Source organism: Python bivittatus, unplaced genomic scaffold (assembly GCF_059951505.1).
Source record: "Python bivittatus isolate LINGU-HERP-01145 unplaced genomic scaffold, Pbiv_v1 ctg000840_np1212, whole genome shotgun sequence".
NCBI classification, from domain to species: domain Eukaryota; kingdom Metazoa; phylum Chordata; class Lepidosauria; order Squamata; family Pythonidae; genus Python; species Python bivittatus.
The window spans coordinates 18,285,391-18,303,826 of NW_028277113.1; the positions used below are offsets into that span (position 1 = coordinate 18,285,391).

General features: G+C 36.9%; 1 protein-coding gene across 6 annotated transcripts in view; it reads right to left on the bottom strand.

The window, feature by feature from the left end:
- The window catches only part of KIF13A (kinesin family member 13A), a 90,301-nt gene that overhangs the window by 2,157 nt on the left and 69,708 nt on the right, over window positions 1-18,436 (bottom strand). For 4 of the 6 annotated variants that reach the window (XM_088130832.1, XM_015888004.3, XM_025166425.2 and 1 more), the window contains 5 exons: window positions 18,216-18,293; window positions 17,218-17,262; window positions 14,915-15,026; window positions 11,835-11,971; window positions 3,259-4,297 (listed from right to left, as the gene is read on the bottom strand). In XM_088130832.1, coding sequence (XP_087986958.1) covers window positions 3,259-4,297; window positions 11,835-11,971; window positions 14,915-15,026; window positions 17,218-17,262; window positions 18,216-18,293 — 1,411 coding nt within the window. Of the gene's footprint in view, window positions 1-3,258; window positions 4,298-11,297; window positions 11,403-11,834; window positions 11,972-14,914; window positions 15,027-17,217; window positions 17,263-18,215; window positions 18,294-18,436 lie in introns of all 6 variants that reach the window. The other 2 variants (XM_007427821.4, XM_025166426.2) reach the window with 2 other exon arrangements.

Here is an 18,436-nt window from a genome sequence, read left to right on the forward strand (position 1 = left end):
TTTCATCTGACACAGTTAATTTCCCAAGAATTAAACTGACTCAGTGAAGTTTCATTTTAATGGACTAACTGGGGAGAGGGACTAACTGCTTATTATTCAGAAATATCTGTTAAATTGGATAATACATTATTGAGCTGATTTACATAATTGTGTGATGACATCATACACATGACATCATTTGCATAAAGTCATAATCACTAGTGCTTAATTAAATAATTATACCATTATGCAAATATCACAAATTAAAGTGAGGTTTCCAAGGAGGAAATATAAGAATGGTCGCCCAAGCCCCTACAGAAGGTGCCCAATTGGGAACAGTGTGTTCCTGGGTTAGGCCGCCAGGTTAGAATCTTAGGAGATTCAAAGATTCTCTTAGCCTTCCAAGAGAAAAGTAGAAAGCAAGAGAGAAGGGTTACAATCTGCATCAGACTCCTGACAGCCAACTTTATCGAAAGCAAGATATTCACCAAATTTTCTTTAACAAGATTTATTAAAAGGGAAAGAAGTTAGAAATCCATTTCACGGACTACTCTCATTTTCAGACCCAGTTTATCTTTTTATTGTTTAGGCAGAGACTTCCTCATTTCTTTCTAAGACCTCTTTTCTTAACCAACAAGTTGGCTGCCCATTTCCCAGACAACTGAGAACATGCAGATATCAGTGTTTTCCCAAGTACTTGCCAACAGTAATAGTAACCAAGAAAATTAGATTCTCACAAAGTCTCATTAGCCAGGGTTACTACAAGGAAAAAGGGGGTTACATTACAGAATCTTGGAAACTGGATATTTTCTACTTCAGCTCCCTTTTTATCAGTGAGTGTTCTGGTGAGTCCTCATTTAGGCCTCTGATTCTTTTTCCATCTCTCTTTTGATTTAAGGGGGAGCTGACTAGCTTTTTATGAGATATGAACAGAATTTCCATCTGTTCTTTTTTCTGTAATTTTTTTACAAACATTCATTCTCATTCCTAGGCTCAGAAAGTTCTATTAAATCCTTATCAGCCTGTGAGCTTACTATTTTGTCCAGCTGGATTTGCTGCCTTGCTCCCCCTCCTCCTTTCTCTGCAATCCCCAGAATCAGCCTCCCACAGCAGCTACCCCACTCCCTCCCTCCTCCATCCTGATGAAGTTACCTCTATCTTCCCAATCCTGACATGACTGCTACTTCCATGCCCTCCTCTCAACTGGTTGTAGCTCATGGCAATAGCCTGGCTGTCCATTACCTGAAGGGTCCTGTTGCTGATAACAATGTCTATCTTATACACCTCAGCTGAGCTGGGCAGTGCATGATGCAGTTGGCTATGGAAGCAGCAAGGGGGCACCATCAGCAGAGATGGAGGAGAATGGAATAAGTGGCATCTGAAGCCCAGAGGTGAAGGAGCAATAGTGTCATTTTGACATATTACATAAATAACTCACAGAAGAATTTGGTCTATTGCAAGTGAAGTCCATTGCACTGAGATCAGGTAAAACAAGATTTCACTTTTACTTAGTCCAAACCAAATTCATAAAAACTTACTCTTCAGTGTGATTTGCTAATCAGTGATCATAAATAAGTAGCAGATCTTGAGAAAAAAACTATGTAAGGTCAGGTCTAATAAGTTGATGAAGATTCTCAGTCATCCAGGTGGAATTATCTGGAGGTTGAGTCAGTTGCCATGATTCAACCTCCAGATCAGGTCTAATAAGTGACATGGTTGAGAAATCATCAGGAAATATCAGGATTGGAGCTAGACTGGGTTCAACTGAGAGGTGGGGGCGGGGGCTGGGAAAGAATGCCATGACAAATACAGACATGTCCATGTAGTCTCATCAGGAGCCCAACTAGAGGGAGTCTTTTATTTTTACAGGTAATCCCCAGTTTAAGAACGAGTTCTGTTCCCAAGATCTGTCCTTAAGTCAAATTTGTATGTAAGCCGGAACAGTATTATTATATAATACTGTATAAGTAGTATTGTGTAATTAATTCAAATCATTGTGTATTTAACTCAAATTTTACTACAATAGGCTCCGTTGTTAACTATAGGTCATCTTTAAACTGGGTGTTCTTAACCCGGGGACTACCTATTGTATTTAGTATCTGTGAGAGGCATGATGTACTTTGTGAATGGATGCTTTTTCTCTGAGCATAGTAGAAGCCAATGACAAGGGGGAAAAGGGTATTTCCCAGTCCTCTAACTCTGTTTTGCTAAAGAATATCTTTTGCATATGCAACTAGCCTGATAATATTTTGCATTCAGTATCAGTCAGCATTTTGACATGCTGTCAGGCACTATATTTTATTGCTCAAAAAAATAGCTGACATTTTTGTAGCAATCAGCTATTGTGGCAGCCTGTAACAGTGTTTTATACATTTTGCATTAACTTGATTTATTCAGCAATCTCGAATAATCTTATATATAAAGTGCCATTAATAAAATTTAATATTTGATGTCAGATACATCTAAAATTCATATGATCAATTTTGATTAAAATGGCAAAGTTTGAAAATCATTCACAAATTCATTTCTAAATGAGCAGAATGCACAAATGAATGTTATCTTTTTCTTTAAAAACAGTCTGCAACAAATTATTTCTTAATGGTTAAATAATTTAAGATAATCCATAAAATACAGTGAATGCAGCAAGTTGAAACCAAGTTAAGGTTTGGCCAGCAACTGGTAAGAGGCAAGAGGAGAGACTTGGTGGGAGGCAAGGTGTTCTTGTAATGTGCATGTATATGTGCAATGTATGTGAAGAAAAGCTCAAGATATTTCAGTATTAAACATACATTTCAAAGAAAATGAAACCATGCAGAAGAGACCTATTTCATGATTATAGAAGAGTGGAAGAACCAGAGCCCAGCTTCTTAAGTTTCAACTTTAAGTCTATCCCTCTACACATTAGCTCTCAGTTCCAGTTGAATTCTGTTCCCAAAATCACAGAAAGCAAGACAATAAACCAGGCTAGAAAAAGCAAATGGACTTGAACAGTCTTTTTCCTCAATTATGCCAGAGAAGAGGGAGAGCCAGCTTTAAACCAGTATTATGGAAACTCAACTATTCTCTGCATCTTTTTGCGGGGGGGATTTGTCAGAAGCTTCATATGCTATTTTGATTTCATGGTGAAGAAAGCTGTGATATAAATCAATAATAACGACAATATGTGTTACTGACATCAGAATTTTGGATTTTCTGATCTTGAAATAAAGGATTATATTAATATTACTAAATAACTTGGTGTAGGATTCTAAATATTTTATAAGAATAATGAAATCTTACCCATCTGAACGTGTAATTCAATGCCAACCCAAGTACCAGTTGAAAAATCCACAGGCCCAATGTATCTTACTATGCCAGTCTTATTAGCATCAACATATACTTGCTCTCCTACTGCCAACCAGTTAGGATGTCCTTCAGTAGTAGTGCCTTCAGAACTTGGGACATCTAAATGATTTTTTCCATTGAAATCACCTGCTGGGAGAGAATGTGCATACTGCTGGCAACAGGAAGCCTCTTTTTCTCTGGCATTCAACAAAGGATTTTCAATACTGTTTGACAGGTGGTATCCCACTGATCTGGATTCCAGACAGCTCAAAGCACTATCTTGGTCATGAACATTTTTTGAGAAAGGTATGGCAGAGTTCATTCCAGCTGTTAAGAACTTTTTTCTTCTGTTAGAAGTTTTACTTGCTGAACATTCAAATTCTTTTGCATCGTCAACACCCATGAATTCTGTAAAAGCATGATCCTCAAAAACATTTGAAATGTGCTCAACTGTTGCTTCTCGAGATGGAAATTCAATCTCATGTTTGTTAGTAGAGGAATCCAAAGAGGAACAATGTAACCTTGTAGCATTTACGTTTGTGCTTTCAGACACTTGAATTTCTGTTGCTAAGGCACAAGTTACTATGATTGGTGACACCAATTTCTTATATTTAGCAAAGTCCCTTTCTGCCTCTGAAACTCCCTGGTTTGATGATTTTAAAACATGGGTTAGGTGTGCTACGGAATGGTCATTTGAATCCAAATCTCTCATCTGACTGGCTAATTGGTCCATGCTTTCACTACATGGAATAAGCATATCCGATAATGTTGCATTAGAGGCACTGTGGGAAAAGTAGCCACTTGTAATACTGCTTGTGGTGGGGCTACGAGATACTTCTTTCTCAGTAACACAAGAGTTTATGCAATCTCCTTTAGTGGATAACCATTCCTTATTTTCCAGACTAGCATTGTAAACACTGAAGTCAGCAAATTCCACGGGCACATAAGGTTTCTTGTTATTAGTCTCCAAATCATCATCATCTTCAGAGTCCTGCTAAGTGGTAGAAAATGTAGTCAATATTCCTACAGTTTAAACAAAGGCAAGATAACTCATCAATGAACAAGAGATAGGATTAATACCTAGTAATGAAAGTACTGAGACTATTGTTTAGTCAGCATTTAGTGTAATGTTTCAACAAAGATTCTAGTAGTCTTATCATTTCAAAACTAGTCATCTATTATATTAAACAACATTAATATTAACCATTTACTTCATTCAATGTAACAATTATCTCAAATTATAAAGGCAAATATTATGTATTTAATGAAAAAGTTACTTTTGTTAATTTTGCTATAATTAAATGCATTTAAAGCCTTAGATTATGGCAGTTTCCAAACATGTACAATCAAGAGAAAAACACACAATTTTCTTACATTTTAATACAATTATAAATAACTATTATATGAAACAGAACAAAATGTAGCTCACTGTTAAATATTCAGGTTGTGAACTTTTAAAAAAGTTTAATATAGGTTTGTAGCCCTTTTTCTAAATAGCAATAGTGGGTACCTCTCCTTAAATTGTCTTTTAATAAAGAGTAACTTCTTTACCATTTGTTAATCTTGTTACAACCAACTAGGAAAGTAATGCTCTTTTTCCAAATACTATGAACCTATTAGCCTGAATTTAATTTCATTTTTACTTTAGCAGAACTTATCAGTCTTAATTTTTAAGAGCACCTGCTATCCATATTATTCTCAACATTTGGTTTCTGTAGTAATGAAGGCTGCTACTTGCCAGATTTCTCTAAGAAGCTTTAGAGCTGGGATCCAAAGTGCTATATAAAGCTTATTCAGAAAATTGTGTGCACCCATCAGAATGTTTGATATTCTTTCAGTCCCCATCAAGCATTCTGTTTTAACAGTTTGCCAGGATGGATCAGATGGAATACAGTATGGTTTGAGAAAAATGAACATGAAGGTATTTGGTGTAAAACTAAATAAGTTCAGATAACTCTAGCATCTAAGAGTTTGAATAATAATACCAAGTTCTAATTCAACTTTCATTATTTCATTCTGATAAAACTATTACCATAATATAGATGTTAATACCAGTTATTTTCTCTAAAAATGCAAGTAATCTATAACTCTGTAGATCTGTATCTATAAATTATTTGTTAAGCTACCAATACAATCAGAATGAATGGAATGAAGTGAAAACAAGCATATTTTAAAACCAATTGACTATTAAATATAACCATTTGGCACACGTGTATCAGGATGCCAACTGTAGTGAAGGAATCTGGAAAATCACTCTGGGAAAAATTCTAATACAAATGCCCACACCTTTTTACAGTTTACCCACCACTTTACCACTTTAGGCACAAACATATTTGTACATCTATCACCAGAAGATCACAGTTTTTAAAATGTGAACTATGAAAGGAATGTCAGGTATCAGGTGTTCATAAAACTATAGTATTTTAATGGGTATTCAGGTACTAGAAAAACTTCAATTTTTCCCATGGAATTTTGTTCTGCAGATGGCATAGTTTCAAAAGCAATGCACAATCCAAAATATATTTTATAGTGCTTAAGTAAAGAAAAAGTCTCCTTTAGAACATACTCAATTCTTGGTGAATACAGAGATAAGTCCTAGCAGTTTGCTTGAGAACAATATGAATACAGTCTGCCACTGCCTTCTTCCAGGGTGGTTTCTCAACTTCCGAATCTAGCCTACAGCCTGGGGTCTCCTAGTCCGGTCCTGTCTAAGCACTAACCAGAACCAGTTCTGCTTAGCTTGGGAAGGTGCTACCATCTAAGCTGGCCTATAGTTGAAACATTATTTACTATGGCGCTAGGCAAAATATCAGCTGCTAAAAAAGCTAAATCCCAGTTGAATAGTAGCTTAACTGAGCACTTACCAAACACAGGCAATCAAGACAAAAGGGATGTTCACAGTTCTCTCACAATAATGTGTAATTTTTATATGGTTTTATAACCATCATTATTGCAAGTAGATAAAAACTTACATAAAAAGATTTTATAATCACAAAAGACATATTATACCTTAGGCCGCAAAAGTAAATTACACCCAGTAATCTATGGTTTAGATCCAGAATTTCCACTGCACAGTGATTCTTTGTTTCTACTACATCATATTATATTTTTTGATAAATCAGCAGCAGCCATCTGTTTCCCAGTAGAATTCAGGCAGTTAATGATAATCTCTGAAGCTCTAAACAAATTTGCCAATCTCAGTATGAAATAAGAGACTTTCCTTCAGTAGTTTCAGGTATCTTTACAGCTGGACGGGCATGGAGGAAACAGCCTTCTCCTACCTCAGTCCCAAGCTAGGAGTTGCACTTATGTGCTGCTGTTTCAGCTTTAGGAACAGAGTCCAGACTTTCTCTTCCAGCCTGGCCTTTTGAGCTGGATTAATAATAATGTTAGGTTCTGCTTTACTGGGTTTTAACTATTTTATATTTTGTTTACTTCTTGACTATTAGCTATCCTGAATGTCCTATAAGTAAAAGGTTGAGGGAGAAATTGAAACAGTAATGGCCATGCTGTCCTTGGATGGTCACCTAACCCACAGGAACAATTTTCAGAGGGACTGAATAAAAGTGAGGTGAGAGATCACTTTTGAAAAAATATTCAGCCCACATATTAAGTTATATTTAAAAGTTTAAAAATATGTCCATTTTACAATTCACAGAATTTGTTTCCATGGGTTTTGTTTTGAATTTCTGCACAATGCATGCAAATGATGCAATTAATTGTAAGTTGCTGTTTTTAATTAAAATCATACTTTTAATTAATGGCCAAATAACATTAGCTAAATGAACAGAATTGGCCATATATCCAACAATGGTCAGTTAATTTGTTCAGTAGATCAGAATACAGTAAAACTTTGTTAGTTCTTAAACCATTTTATGCATTTTTAATATCATTCAGTTACTACTTGGGGTTCTCTAATTAAAAAAAAAAAGAATTCTGTTAATTTCCAGATCTCAGCCCTAAATCATAACTGGGAGGGGTTTCTTGTTGCATTTTTTTTTTTAAATGTTATGATTGTCTTGAAGGCTTAAGCATCATAGATCCTGTGCTGTTTTAGATCCAGACAGCAGCTTCAGATAATTAAGACAGCATTCTCTGGCCAATGATCTCACTGTAAAGTGATCATTTTTGGACGACACTGCTCACTGTACTATGATTAATATAACAGACATTTTGCTATTTTCCCTGATATGTTTAAAGTTACACATTTTAACTATCCATTTTAACTATCTGAGCATATCAAAACAATACGATATAACCTGAATATAATACTAGACTCCATTTTGGGAGTATATATCAGTACTAATAGTGGTTAGAAAATCAGCCAGAACTTCAGTCATACTGTTATTAAAATTTATTTTTATGACTTAGATGCAGTAATCTATAAAATGGGCTCACCATTCAACAGACTTTTTAAAACTAGTCCAAAATGGTCTAATCATTTCAGAATCTTCTTGTTTATCACTAGCTCAGTTATCAACAACACAATATATCCAATCAGTGTCCTGGAACAAGGGGAAAATTCCTGGCAACCCTCTTCTACTCTGAAGAATCCTTCCAGAGAAGAAATAAAAGCCAGGGGAAAATTAGATTTTTGCAGCAGTATATCAACAAGACAATAAAAACCCACATTTTCTATATATGAAAAAATAATTTTACTTTATAAAAGTACTGCATCTTAACCAAGATGCTATTTGATGTATGTTTTTAAATGAAAACAGAGCTAGGTAATTTTAAATATAATCCCTTTATGAAGTGCATAATCCTCTAAGTATATTATCTGAACTTTCTCTGAAGTATCTTGTGCAATAAAGCAGATTGCAATGTATTAACTGGTGGTTTCGATAGGCTATAATACTTAGCTGTCTGTAAACCTAGTATGACTTATTAGGACAGTGGCCACTCCAGATGGATTTATGTTACACTAGGTATTTACACAATATATCCAGATACTAACACCTATTCATTATATACCTTTGGATATACGTCACAAGAATACTAGTCATAATAGTTTGCTGGTGGGCACATCAGATTTTTATATCAGTTTAAGAACAAAGGGCTTATCAATATTCATCCCACTGATCCGGAATGTTCACATGGAATATTCAGCATATTGATTTATTTGTGAAATTTAGAGGCCATCCCACTCCAAAAGGATTCTGGGTGGCTTACACTAAAAATAGAAGACATTGAAAGGAAATCCTGTGCATCCCAATCCCAAATGGCAAAAACATGGTTATACAACAAAATGGATAATGTTCCTTTGCTATAAAAGTGTATTTTTAACGTTATTACTGCATCAATTATTGGGCATTTTATATTGTTCGGCTTTTACTTTCATGATGACATAAAAATATACCCTGATTTACCATGCAGAAGAAGATAAAGACACTGTAAGCATCGCTAGATCACATCAGCTACAGTGGGGCAAAAAAGTATTTAGTCAGCCCCCAATTGTGCAAGTTCTCCCACTTAAAAAGATGAGAGAGGCCTGTAATTTTCATCATAGGTATACCTCAACTATGAGAGACAAAATGGGGAAAAAAATCCAGAAAATCACATTGTCTGATTTTTAAAGAATTTATTTGCAAATCATGGTGGAAAATAAGTATTTGGTCAATATCAAAAGTTCATCTCAATACTTTGTTATATATCCTTTGTTGGCAATGACAGAGGTCAAACGTTTTCTGTAAGTCTTCACAAGGTTTTCACACACTGATGCTGGTATTTTGGCCCATTCCTCCATGCAGATCTCCTCTAGAGCAGTGATGTTTTGGGGCTGTCGCTGGGCAACACGGACTTTCAACTCCCTCCAAAGGTTTTTCCATGGGGTTGAGATCTGGAGACTGGCTAGGCCACTCCAGGACCTTGAAATGCTTCTTACGAAGCCACTCCTTCGTTGCCCGGGCGGTGTGTTTGGGATCATTGTCATGCTGAAAGACCCAGCCACGTTTCATCTTCAACGCCCTTGCTGATGGAAGGAGGTGTTCACTCAAAATCTCACGATACATGGCCCCATACATTCTTTCCTTTACACGGATCAGTCGTCCTGGTCCCTTTGCAGACAAACAGCCCCAAAGCATGATGTTTCCACCCCCATGCTTCACAGTAGGTATGGTGTTCTTTGGATGCAACTCAGCATTCTCTCTCCTCCAAACACAATGAGTTGAGACCAAAACGTTCTACTTTGGTTTCATCTGACCATATGACATTCTCCCAATCCTGTTCTGGATCATCCAAATGCTCTCTAGCAAACTTCAGACGTCCCCGGACATGTACTGGCTTAAGCAGGGGGACACGCCTGGCACTGCAGGATTTGAGTCCCTGGCGGCGTAGTGTGTTACTGATGGTAGTAGCCTTTGTTACTTTGGTCCCAGCTCTCTGCAGGTCATTCACTAGGTCCCCCCATGTGGTTCTGGGATTTTTGCTCACCGTTCTTGTGATCATTTTGACCCCACGGGGTGAGATCTTGCATGGAGCCCCAGATCGAGGGAGATTATCAGTGGTCTTGTATGTCTTCCATTGTCTAATTATTGCTCCCACAGTTGATGTCTTCACACCAAGCTGCTTGCCTATTGCAGATTCAGTCTTCCCAGCCTGGTGCAGGTCTACAATTTTGTTTCTGGTGTCCTTCGACAGCTCTTTGGTCTTGGCCATAGTGGAGTTTGGAGTGTGAATGTTTGAGGTTGTGGACAGGGGTCTTTTATACTGATAAGAAGGTCAAACAGGTGCCATTACTACAAGTAACGAGTGGAGGACAGAGGAGCCTCTTAAAGAAGTAGTTACAGGTCTATGAGAGCCAGACATCTTGCTTGTTTGTAGGTGACCAAATACTTATTTTCCACCATGATTTGCAAATAAATTCTTTAAAAATCAGACAATGTGATTTTCTGGATTTTTTCCCCCATTTTGTCTCTCATCGTTGAGGTATACCTATGATGAAAATTACAGGCCTCTCTCATCTTTTTAAGTGGGAGAACTTGCACAATTGGGGGCTGACTAAATACTTTTTTGCCCCACTGTAGTAGGACGCTTATAAATGTAATGGGAAATGTAGTAATCACATATATAGTGTAGTGGTTTAAGATACTGGAATATAACTGGAAAGACAGGAATAGGATTTCTAAACATGGACAGGGTGAGAATTTTCTAGTTGCTGTTTTTTTAAGCATTCTGGAAGGAAGTTTAGAGTTGATAGGCCTTAAAACAGGCTCACTGCATGTTTTCTGTTGGTTTTCACCAAAAAACAGCATGGGAAACCTCTCAAATTCTAAGAACACTTTACAAAAAGTTCAAGGCCCTGTTGAACAAAGATGAGGAGAAGGGAGAAAGAACCCTCTTCATGAAGGGCTTTTCACTTCTTCCTCTGCCCCATGCATCACAGCCTTCTTTATTCAGTAGAGTCCCTTGGCTTGCTATATAATATTCTCAAGGTGTTATTTCTGTCACCCTGTTATTTATTTATTATTAAATCAATTTATAAAGCATGTTATGCATGTTAAATCTGCATTTTGCCTTTTATATTTTACTGAGTTGGTCCATGCATGCACATACATATACATACATGCCCAAGTGAATGGCAAAACCTCCTGTTACTTGATTTTAATATTAACTGTGCTCAGTCTAAGGTAAGTTATGTGTATATTAAGTTACTCTCAATTAAGTACTCTATAAATGAAAAATGAAAACTTCTGGAACATTGTAAAAGTTGACAATCAGTGCCAATTTTTCAGATTTCAGTCCTAGTGGAGAAAAAAATGGAAAAAATAATATTTTTCTTTAAATCCTACCCAAGGGAGTATCACTTCTCTAAAACTGAAATATTATAAATGAATGATCAGTCTAAAGCATCATCACAAATTATGGATTTTGTTACTTCCATCACCACCACCACGCAATAAAGAACACTATGCACATGTTTTCCTTTTATAACTGCAACATAAATGCTTATGATAGGCACCAGGCTTTAAGTCAGAAACAAATGCAACACTTACAGTCTTTGCCTCTTGTATGCTATTGTGTTCTACTGGCATGCTATTGCCATTATTTCCTGACAGCACAACACAACCAGCATTATATACCTGAGATGATGGCATGCTCTGCAAAGGTTAAGATACACAAAACATCACACAAAGAAAATACTGACGTTAAATCATGCATGTTAGTACAACACAAAAGGTTCCTTATTAAAATAATATAGGCATGGCAGTTAAATTAATTACAGAAATCCATGCAGAATGAGTTTTGGCTTTAAAAATATTAAGTTTCAAATACAGTGCTACAGATATGCATAGGGCTCAGGACAGACATTTATACGTGCAAACATGTTTAAGTAAAAACATAATACATGCAAGAATGTTTACCAAAGAGAGGTGACACTGAAATAGTACCTCATTTAAATAAACAGAACAAGTTTAATATGGATTCCAAATGCTTCATATCAAAAATACAAGCTGTGAGCTCCTTCCAAGGTAAAAATAATTACTATCCACATATAAAGTCTAATATTGCTTAAATTTCTTCCTACTTACCTCTTTGCTAAGCAGAGGTCGAGTTTCAAGAGACGCCTTTTTGTTTTCTTCTTTTACTGGCATTAATGGTTTGAAAAACTTGGGTGGTTGTGGAGAGAAAGCTTTAAATGAGCTGACGCTTGATGTGTGTGGATTCTCTGGTTGCAAAATAAAAACACCACAAACATTCATTATTTGAACATCAACTGAAAAATAAATAGGCAAATAATGTGAAAGGGAAATAAAGCTTTACAAAATATTTGGTCATGAAGATATTATTCATCACAATGTCTGTCATGGAATTGGCTATAATAATTTTGTCCTTAATCTTGCATCCTGTTTATACAGAGAAATAACAGGATACTGAATGAAGTAGGATCACTGCATTTCATAGGATACCTCAGGTTCAGTAATGCTACTATTTATCCAATCCTTCTATGAGAATGCGAGCATCACAAACTGATAGAGCCATTTAAAAAGCCAGTTCATAATTGATTATAAAACGAACAGGTGGTGGATGTTCCATGAATAGCGTGCCCCACAGCAGGGAAATTTCCACACAGCAAATACTATTTGAACCATAAGACTCTTTCTCACCAGCAACTGCCCTAATTTTGTATTCAATTTCCCAACCATTTTAATAGAGGAAGCTCTGTCATCAGTTTGTCTGTACAGAGAACAGGCTGCAGAGAGAACTAAATAGGCCATTTCAGAATCAAGGTGCCTATACTTTTGTAGTCACAGTTCACAGCACTGCATCAATTCCATTATGGTTTCAATCGAATAAAAATCTGTAACATGTACCATTTCTATATAACCAGTGCATATTAAAATACCTTTTGTGGTGTGTGGGACTGTGGGAAGGAACAAAGGAGGAGCGGTATTTAAAGGTGAGAGGAGACAACATAACCCAGATGTGAGAGCCGTAGGAAGAAGCTTTTCAGAAAGATTTGTCTTAATTAACTCAGTATGGGTCTGGCTGGAAATCTGTTCTCTTAAGATTCTGATTTTTGCTCCAGACTAGCATTAAAGATACTTTTTGAAATCCATGTGATTTTGCTTCCTTGGTCTTGTCAGCTATGTGGGCCTTGATACTCACGAACATTGGTAATTAAAAACACACTGCAATACTAATTTATCTTTAGTAGTAGAAGTATTTTACTTTAGTAGTAAAATAGCTTTTAAGAAACTCCTCTTCCTCTGCTTTCATACTGCCATAAACATGCACGTTCTTGCTATGCTTCTCTTGTCTACAAGAATTCTACTGTAGAATTCTCAGGGGGATTACTCTCTTTCTAGTAATGTTATTATGTCAAATGCAATATGCATTGATGGAAGAACATAAAATAATAATTTACTAAACAATGAAAAAGGTTTTAAGCCAGGGGTCTCAAATTCAAATGAATATGGGGGCCGCATTACATAAAATGTGCTAATTGGTGGGCTGCATTCATACACATGGAAAAATGCAACAAATATTAAATATTAAGATTAATTATAAAAACATTAAATTATTATTTATAATTAAAACAAATTAAAATGACATTATTGGTGGTTAATAAGAACAAAAATATGTTGCATACTGTAAAACAGTAAAATATTACGTTGCCATGGCTGCAATTTCCAGCCTGTTGTCCCACACTTCACCTTGTTCTACATACCCCTTGGCACCAAGTAGGACAAATGGTGACATCAGCAGCAATGTTCCCTCCATGTGCCTGCACGCACTCACATGCCAGTGCAGCACCCATCCATGAGGCAAGAAATGACAGCAACAGGGGGCAGCAGGATTTGGGCTCTGGCAACACTCTACGTTTTTGAGCCATAGCGGCTGCATGTGTTTCCAGTGCTGTTGGAGCCCAAATCCCAATGGGGTGCCTATGCAGGCCCGTACTCTCCGCCACTGCTGTTCTGCCTAGCCACCAATACTTGAGCTCCAGCAGCTCTGGAAGTTTTTGAACAACTGCAGGCCGCACAAACGAACTCGGATCCACGTGCGGCCCTCAGGCCACATGTGTGAGAACCCTGTTTTAAACCACGTTGGCCAAGAATTTAAAGCATTATGTGATAGAATGCAACCGTGTGTGTGTATTTATATATATGTATGTATGTCACGCTTATGTATCAGGAGTTATATGGAACACAGGGGCCAGTCTTATGCAAGATCAGACTATTTCTCCATCTCTCAGTATTTTGAACAGGAAAACCTCTCATGATCTTCAGAAATGATCATGCCTAACATCTGTTACTGATTCTTTGAACTGAACATGTTAATTAAAGGCATCTGGGACTTCCTACAAAGCACGCTAGTAACATTTGTTACTAGGCAGAAACATCACCATTTAATTCCAGCATATGAGGTCATTTGTAACTTGTCTATCTTTAATTATGTACCTGAACCTGTGAAAGTACCACCTTGTTACTAAAGTGACAAGGTTACTAAAGTGAGGACAGAATTTTAGAAAGAGCTTCTGTTGCCCATTCTGCCTCCATGATTCATCACTGCCATCCTGGCCTTTTTCTAAAGCACTTGAAATGGTAAAAGGTGATCCATCAATCCTTTAAATAAGGCACTTTGGAGTACCCATGTAATACCTGTTTGCAACTCCTTATCCCAAATGTATATTTTCCTGTGATTGTGCTGCAGTTATGGAGGGTAGCCACACAATCTCAGGAAGACACAGCTGATTTAAGGAGTTGCAGACTGGTGCTATGGGAACACATCTCCGTGTTTTGAAACATTTTTTCATCTTCGAATCTAAAATCTTGCATAGCTTGTTAAAAAACAATGGAGAAGAAATGACTTTATATGTTTAACCACATTATTTCTTGAAAGGACTTTCCTATTTAGGTTATCAAGAGAATCCTAGGAAGACAGATTAATCTGGGAATTCAGAGTGCCCTAAAAATGTGGCTGTGGCAAAAAATATTGTTTGCTTAGATTACAACACTGTAACACTTGTCTGGACTGAATAATTTACACATGAAACAAATGCACCAGAGTTTAAAGATAATATAAATATATTTCATACCATTAATTTCACTTTCACTAGTTTATAATTGCATTAATAACTCGTAAATGAAACAAAAGAAAACCTTACCACTGTTATCTTTATTTTTATGAGGTGAATCCCTTGGTAAAGTACTATAACATGATACGTCTTGATAACTAGAAGAAAACTCTAAGACATCTAGATGACCTTCCAACCAACCCTTGTGATGTAAATACAGGGGAAAAAAAGGAATACATTAACTTTTAAGTAAAATAACATTTTCAAAGTTCAGTTACTTTCAACAGAAATTCCTCTCTCCTATATATATTCTACATCACTAGTGGTTTTGGGCATTGGTGCATGTTCTTCTATGATTACTGGGGCTTTGGATCAATTAATAGATGAAAATGATTAATATTTATCATTATCCCCTCTAAATGATAAAAACTGCCTATCTAGTATGGCTCAGTAGCAGTATTTACAATTACAACATCTACTGATAATCCGAATTTGGATTTGTAGCATTTTCAGCCTTGGAAACACCTGATCTATTACAGATGATTATTAAATCTTATGACACAAACAAATCTGTAATTACTTCTATAAATTCTCTTACTGATTAATCAATTTTATATGCAAACTTCAATGGCTGAATGGAATAAAAATTAGAGATTCCTACTTTACCCAGAAAGTGGGAGGTACTAGTATCAGTGCCAAACACTTTAATATATTTTAGGTTACATCTTATGCAACAAAAAATATTCTTTCAGACTTACTGAACTCCACTGCCCTTATATAAAAAAAAGTTTGAGTAAACTGTGCCATTACTGAAGATGCAATGAGATCACCGCTTTGTTAAAATATATGCTTATAGTGTCCAATACAGGTAGTCCACGCTTAATAGCCTACTTGGGACCAGAATTTCCTTTGTTAAGTGAAGCAGTTGTTAGGCAAAACATCACATGACTGCACCGCTTAGTGATGGCAGTTCTGGTAGTCCCGGTTGCAGTTGTTAGACCAGGACCGTGCCATCATTAGGTGAGGACCTCACGCTTCTCTTGCTCTGCCATGCTTGCCTCTACTTCAGCTCCTCCCATTTCTGCCCTTTTGGCTACCCTGCACTCTGCCACCACCACTGCTTACCCCTGCTGCCCCCAGCTGACCTCTGCTGTCTTCCTCCTTCCAAGGTGCACCCAGCTGAGACAGTTGCTGGCCCTTTGCGAGGCCCCAAGAGATGAGGGGGGATAGGTGGGTGGGTGGGTTGAAGCACACACTGCAGTTGTAAATGCAGGCAGGCCGCCAAGCACCCACATTTTGATCACGTGACCACGGCAGCATTGTATTGACCGTAGGACCGGCCATAACTACCATTTGTTCAGTACCATTGTAACTTTGAATGGTCGCTGAAAAAACAGTCATTAAGCAAGGACTACTTGGGATCATTCCCCTTTAGGAAAAAGTTATTACGTATTTTAACAATAGTGAAACAATTCACATTCTCAGATGTTTATATTCTTTTTAACTATGTTCCTATTGCATGCTAAAAGACTTATCCTTCAGCACTGTCCAAATAACTATGGCTCCAACTATTCAACAGTTTACAGTGGCATATTTTTCAAAAACGATGCAAAAGTATCCAATAACTGTTGGTGTATAAGTAAGAAATGGAAAAATTTCTAGGTATCTTTGTACAGTGGTACCTCTACTTACGAACTTAATCCGTTCCATGACTCTGATCGCAAGTCCAGTTGGTCACAAGTCGAAGTAAATTTTCCCATAAGGTTCAATGTAATTACCGTTAATGCGTTCCGGAATCCGCGGACCACGCATCAGGGGCGGAAAAATGGCCGCTGACCACGCGGCAGGGCGGAAAAATGGCCACAGACCACGTGTCAGGGGCAGAAAAACGGCTGTGGACCACGTGGAACGGGTGGAAAATGGCCACGGACCACATGGCATGGGCAGAAAAATGGCTGCGGACCATGTGGAACAGGCGGAAAATGGCCGCGGATCCGGTTCGTAAGTCGAGGCGAGTTCGTAAGTAGAGGTAAATTTTTGGGGGCTGGAGCTGGTCATATCTTGAAAAATTCGTAAGTCGGGGCGTTAGTAAGTAGAGGTACCACTGTACTTAGTACAATTTACATTGTAGTTATCTTTATTGTACCCCCTTCGCCATCAACCAAGAGAAAACCAATTATGTTGAATTTAACAAGTATTCACAGATTTTTTTCCTACTCACTAATACCAAGTACCTATTCTAAACAATCTGCAATCATTTTCCTAAATGTTGATATACATTATTTTAAATATCTAAATAATCCTGTATTAAAAATGAAGAAAAAAAGGAATATGTTATACCATATTTTCAAAACACTTTAAAAGACTAAATATATTGCCAATAATTCCAATACCTTATCTTCATCACAGCCAGAAAGATCTAATCGACTAGAAGATACCTAAAATAAGAACAGCAGCAGTAAGTTTTAATCCAATTAATGCTATCAACCTGCTAAGAGGTTACACTCCAGGACGATCTACTTGCTAAGTTTAGACACATCTGTACATGATACTGACATTCATGGCAAATAAACCTTAATCTACAATTTATCATATATTTAAAATTAATTTTTCTAAATGCAATTTTGAGTATATCTGAAAATAGTTCTTGAATATATTAAAAACAGAACTTAGATTTCAAAATGTCTTTTTAAAACATTTACTCAACTAACATGGTCAACCATTGACAGAAAGATTATAGGTGGCTTAAAAAGCAACTTATTTTACTAAGTGGGTGGTGGGAGAAAATTCCCTATTAACTTAAACCATTGTTCCATCCCCTATCTTAATCTGGATATTTGCAGGACCACTTTTCTGCCCAACGCCCATCCTGTAAGATCAGGCAGAGTTAGCATATACCAGGCCCCATCAACTGAACAACATGTTATCGGCCCAGGAGATGTGCCTTGTCCTTTGAAACAGCATTTCCCCCAATATCCGTACAGTCCCAACTCTGCTATCATTCAGAAAGGCCTCAAAAAGCTGGCTTTCTGATAGATATTGGGTAGGGGCAGCTTGTGGGCCTGCTGGACGGGATATAACTGAAGTTTCTGCCTTCCTTGTGTGTGGCTGCTTTATCTTTTTGATTCTTCCTTGTTATTACAATGTGCCTTTAATCCTCTTTTTAAGCCACTTTGAGTAGCTTTGTGACTGGGCAGCCTTAGAAACTGAGTAAATAAATAAAATGCCCCAAATAAAACTGTAGATTGCCTCAAAAAACTAGCAGAAATCTACTAGTCTTACATTTCATAAAAATGCCCATTTATTACACTGTCTGAATTTATGCACATTTGTCTATAACATTAATATTTATATTAATACAGGAGTGTATCATCTTTGAAGATTATCTTACGTTGTGAACATTTGGTGTGCTAATGCTCCTTTGTATGTGTCGGGTCTTAGCAGAAACAGCTTCTTTGACTGTAACGGCCTGTGTTAAAATAGAAGGAATACATTGAATTATACCCCCTTTAATAGAGCTAGGCAATTAACAAGCAATATTGTATGCATATATATCTATTTATAAATAAGGCTCCATTCTCAGTATATGTAAGATATATAAGGATACGTAAG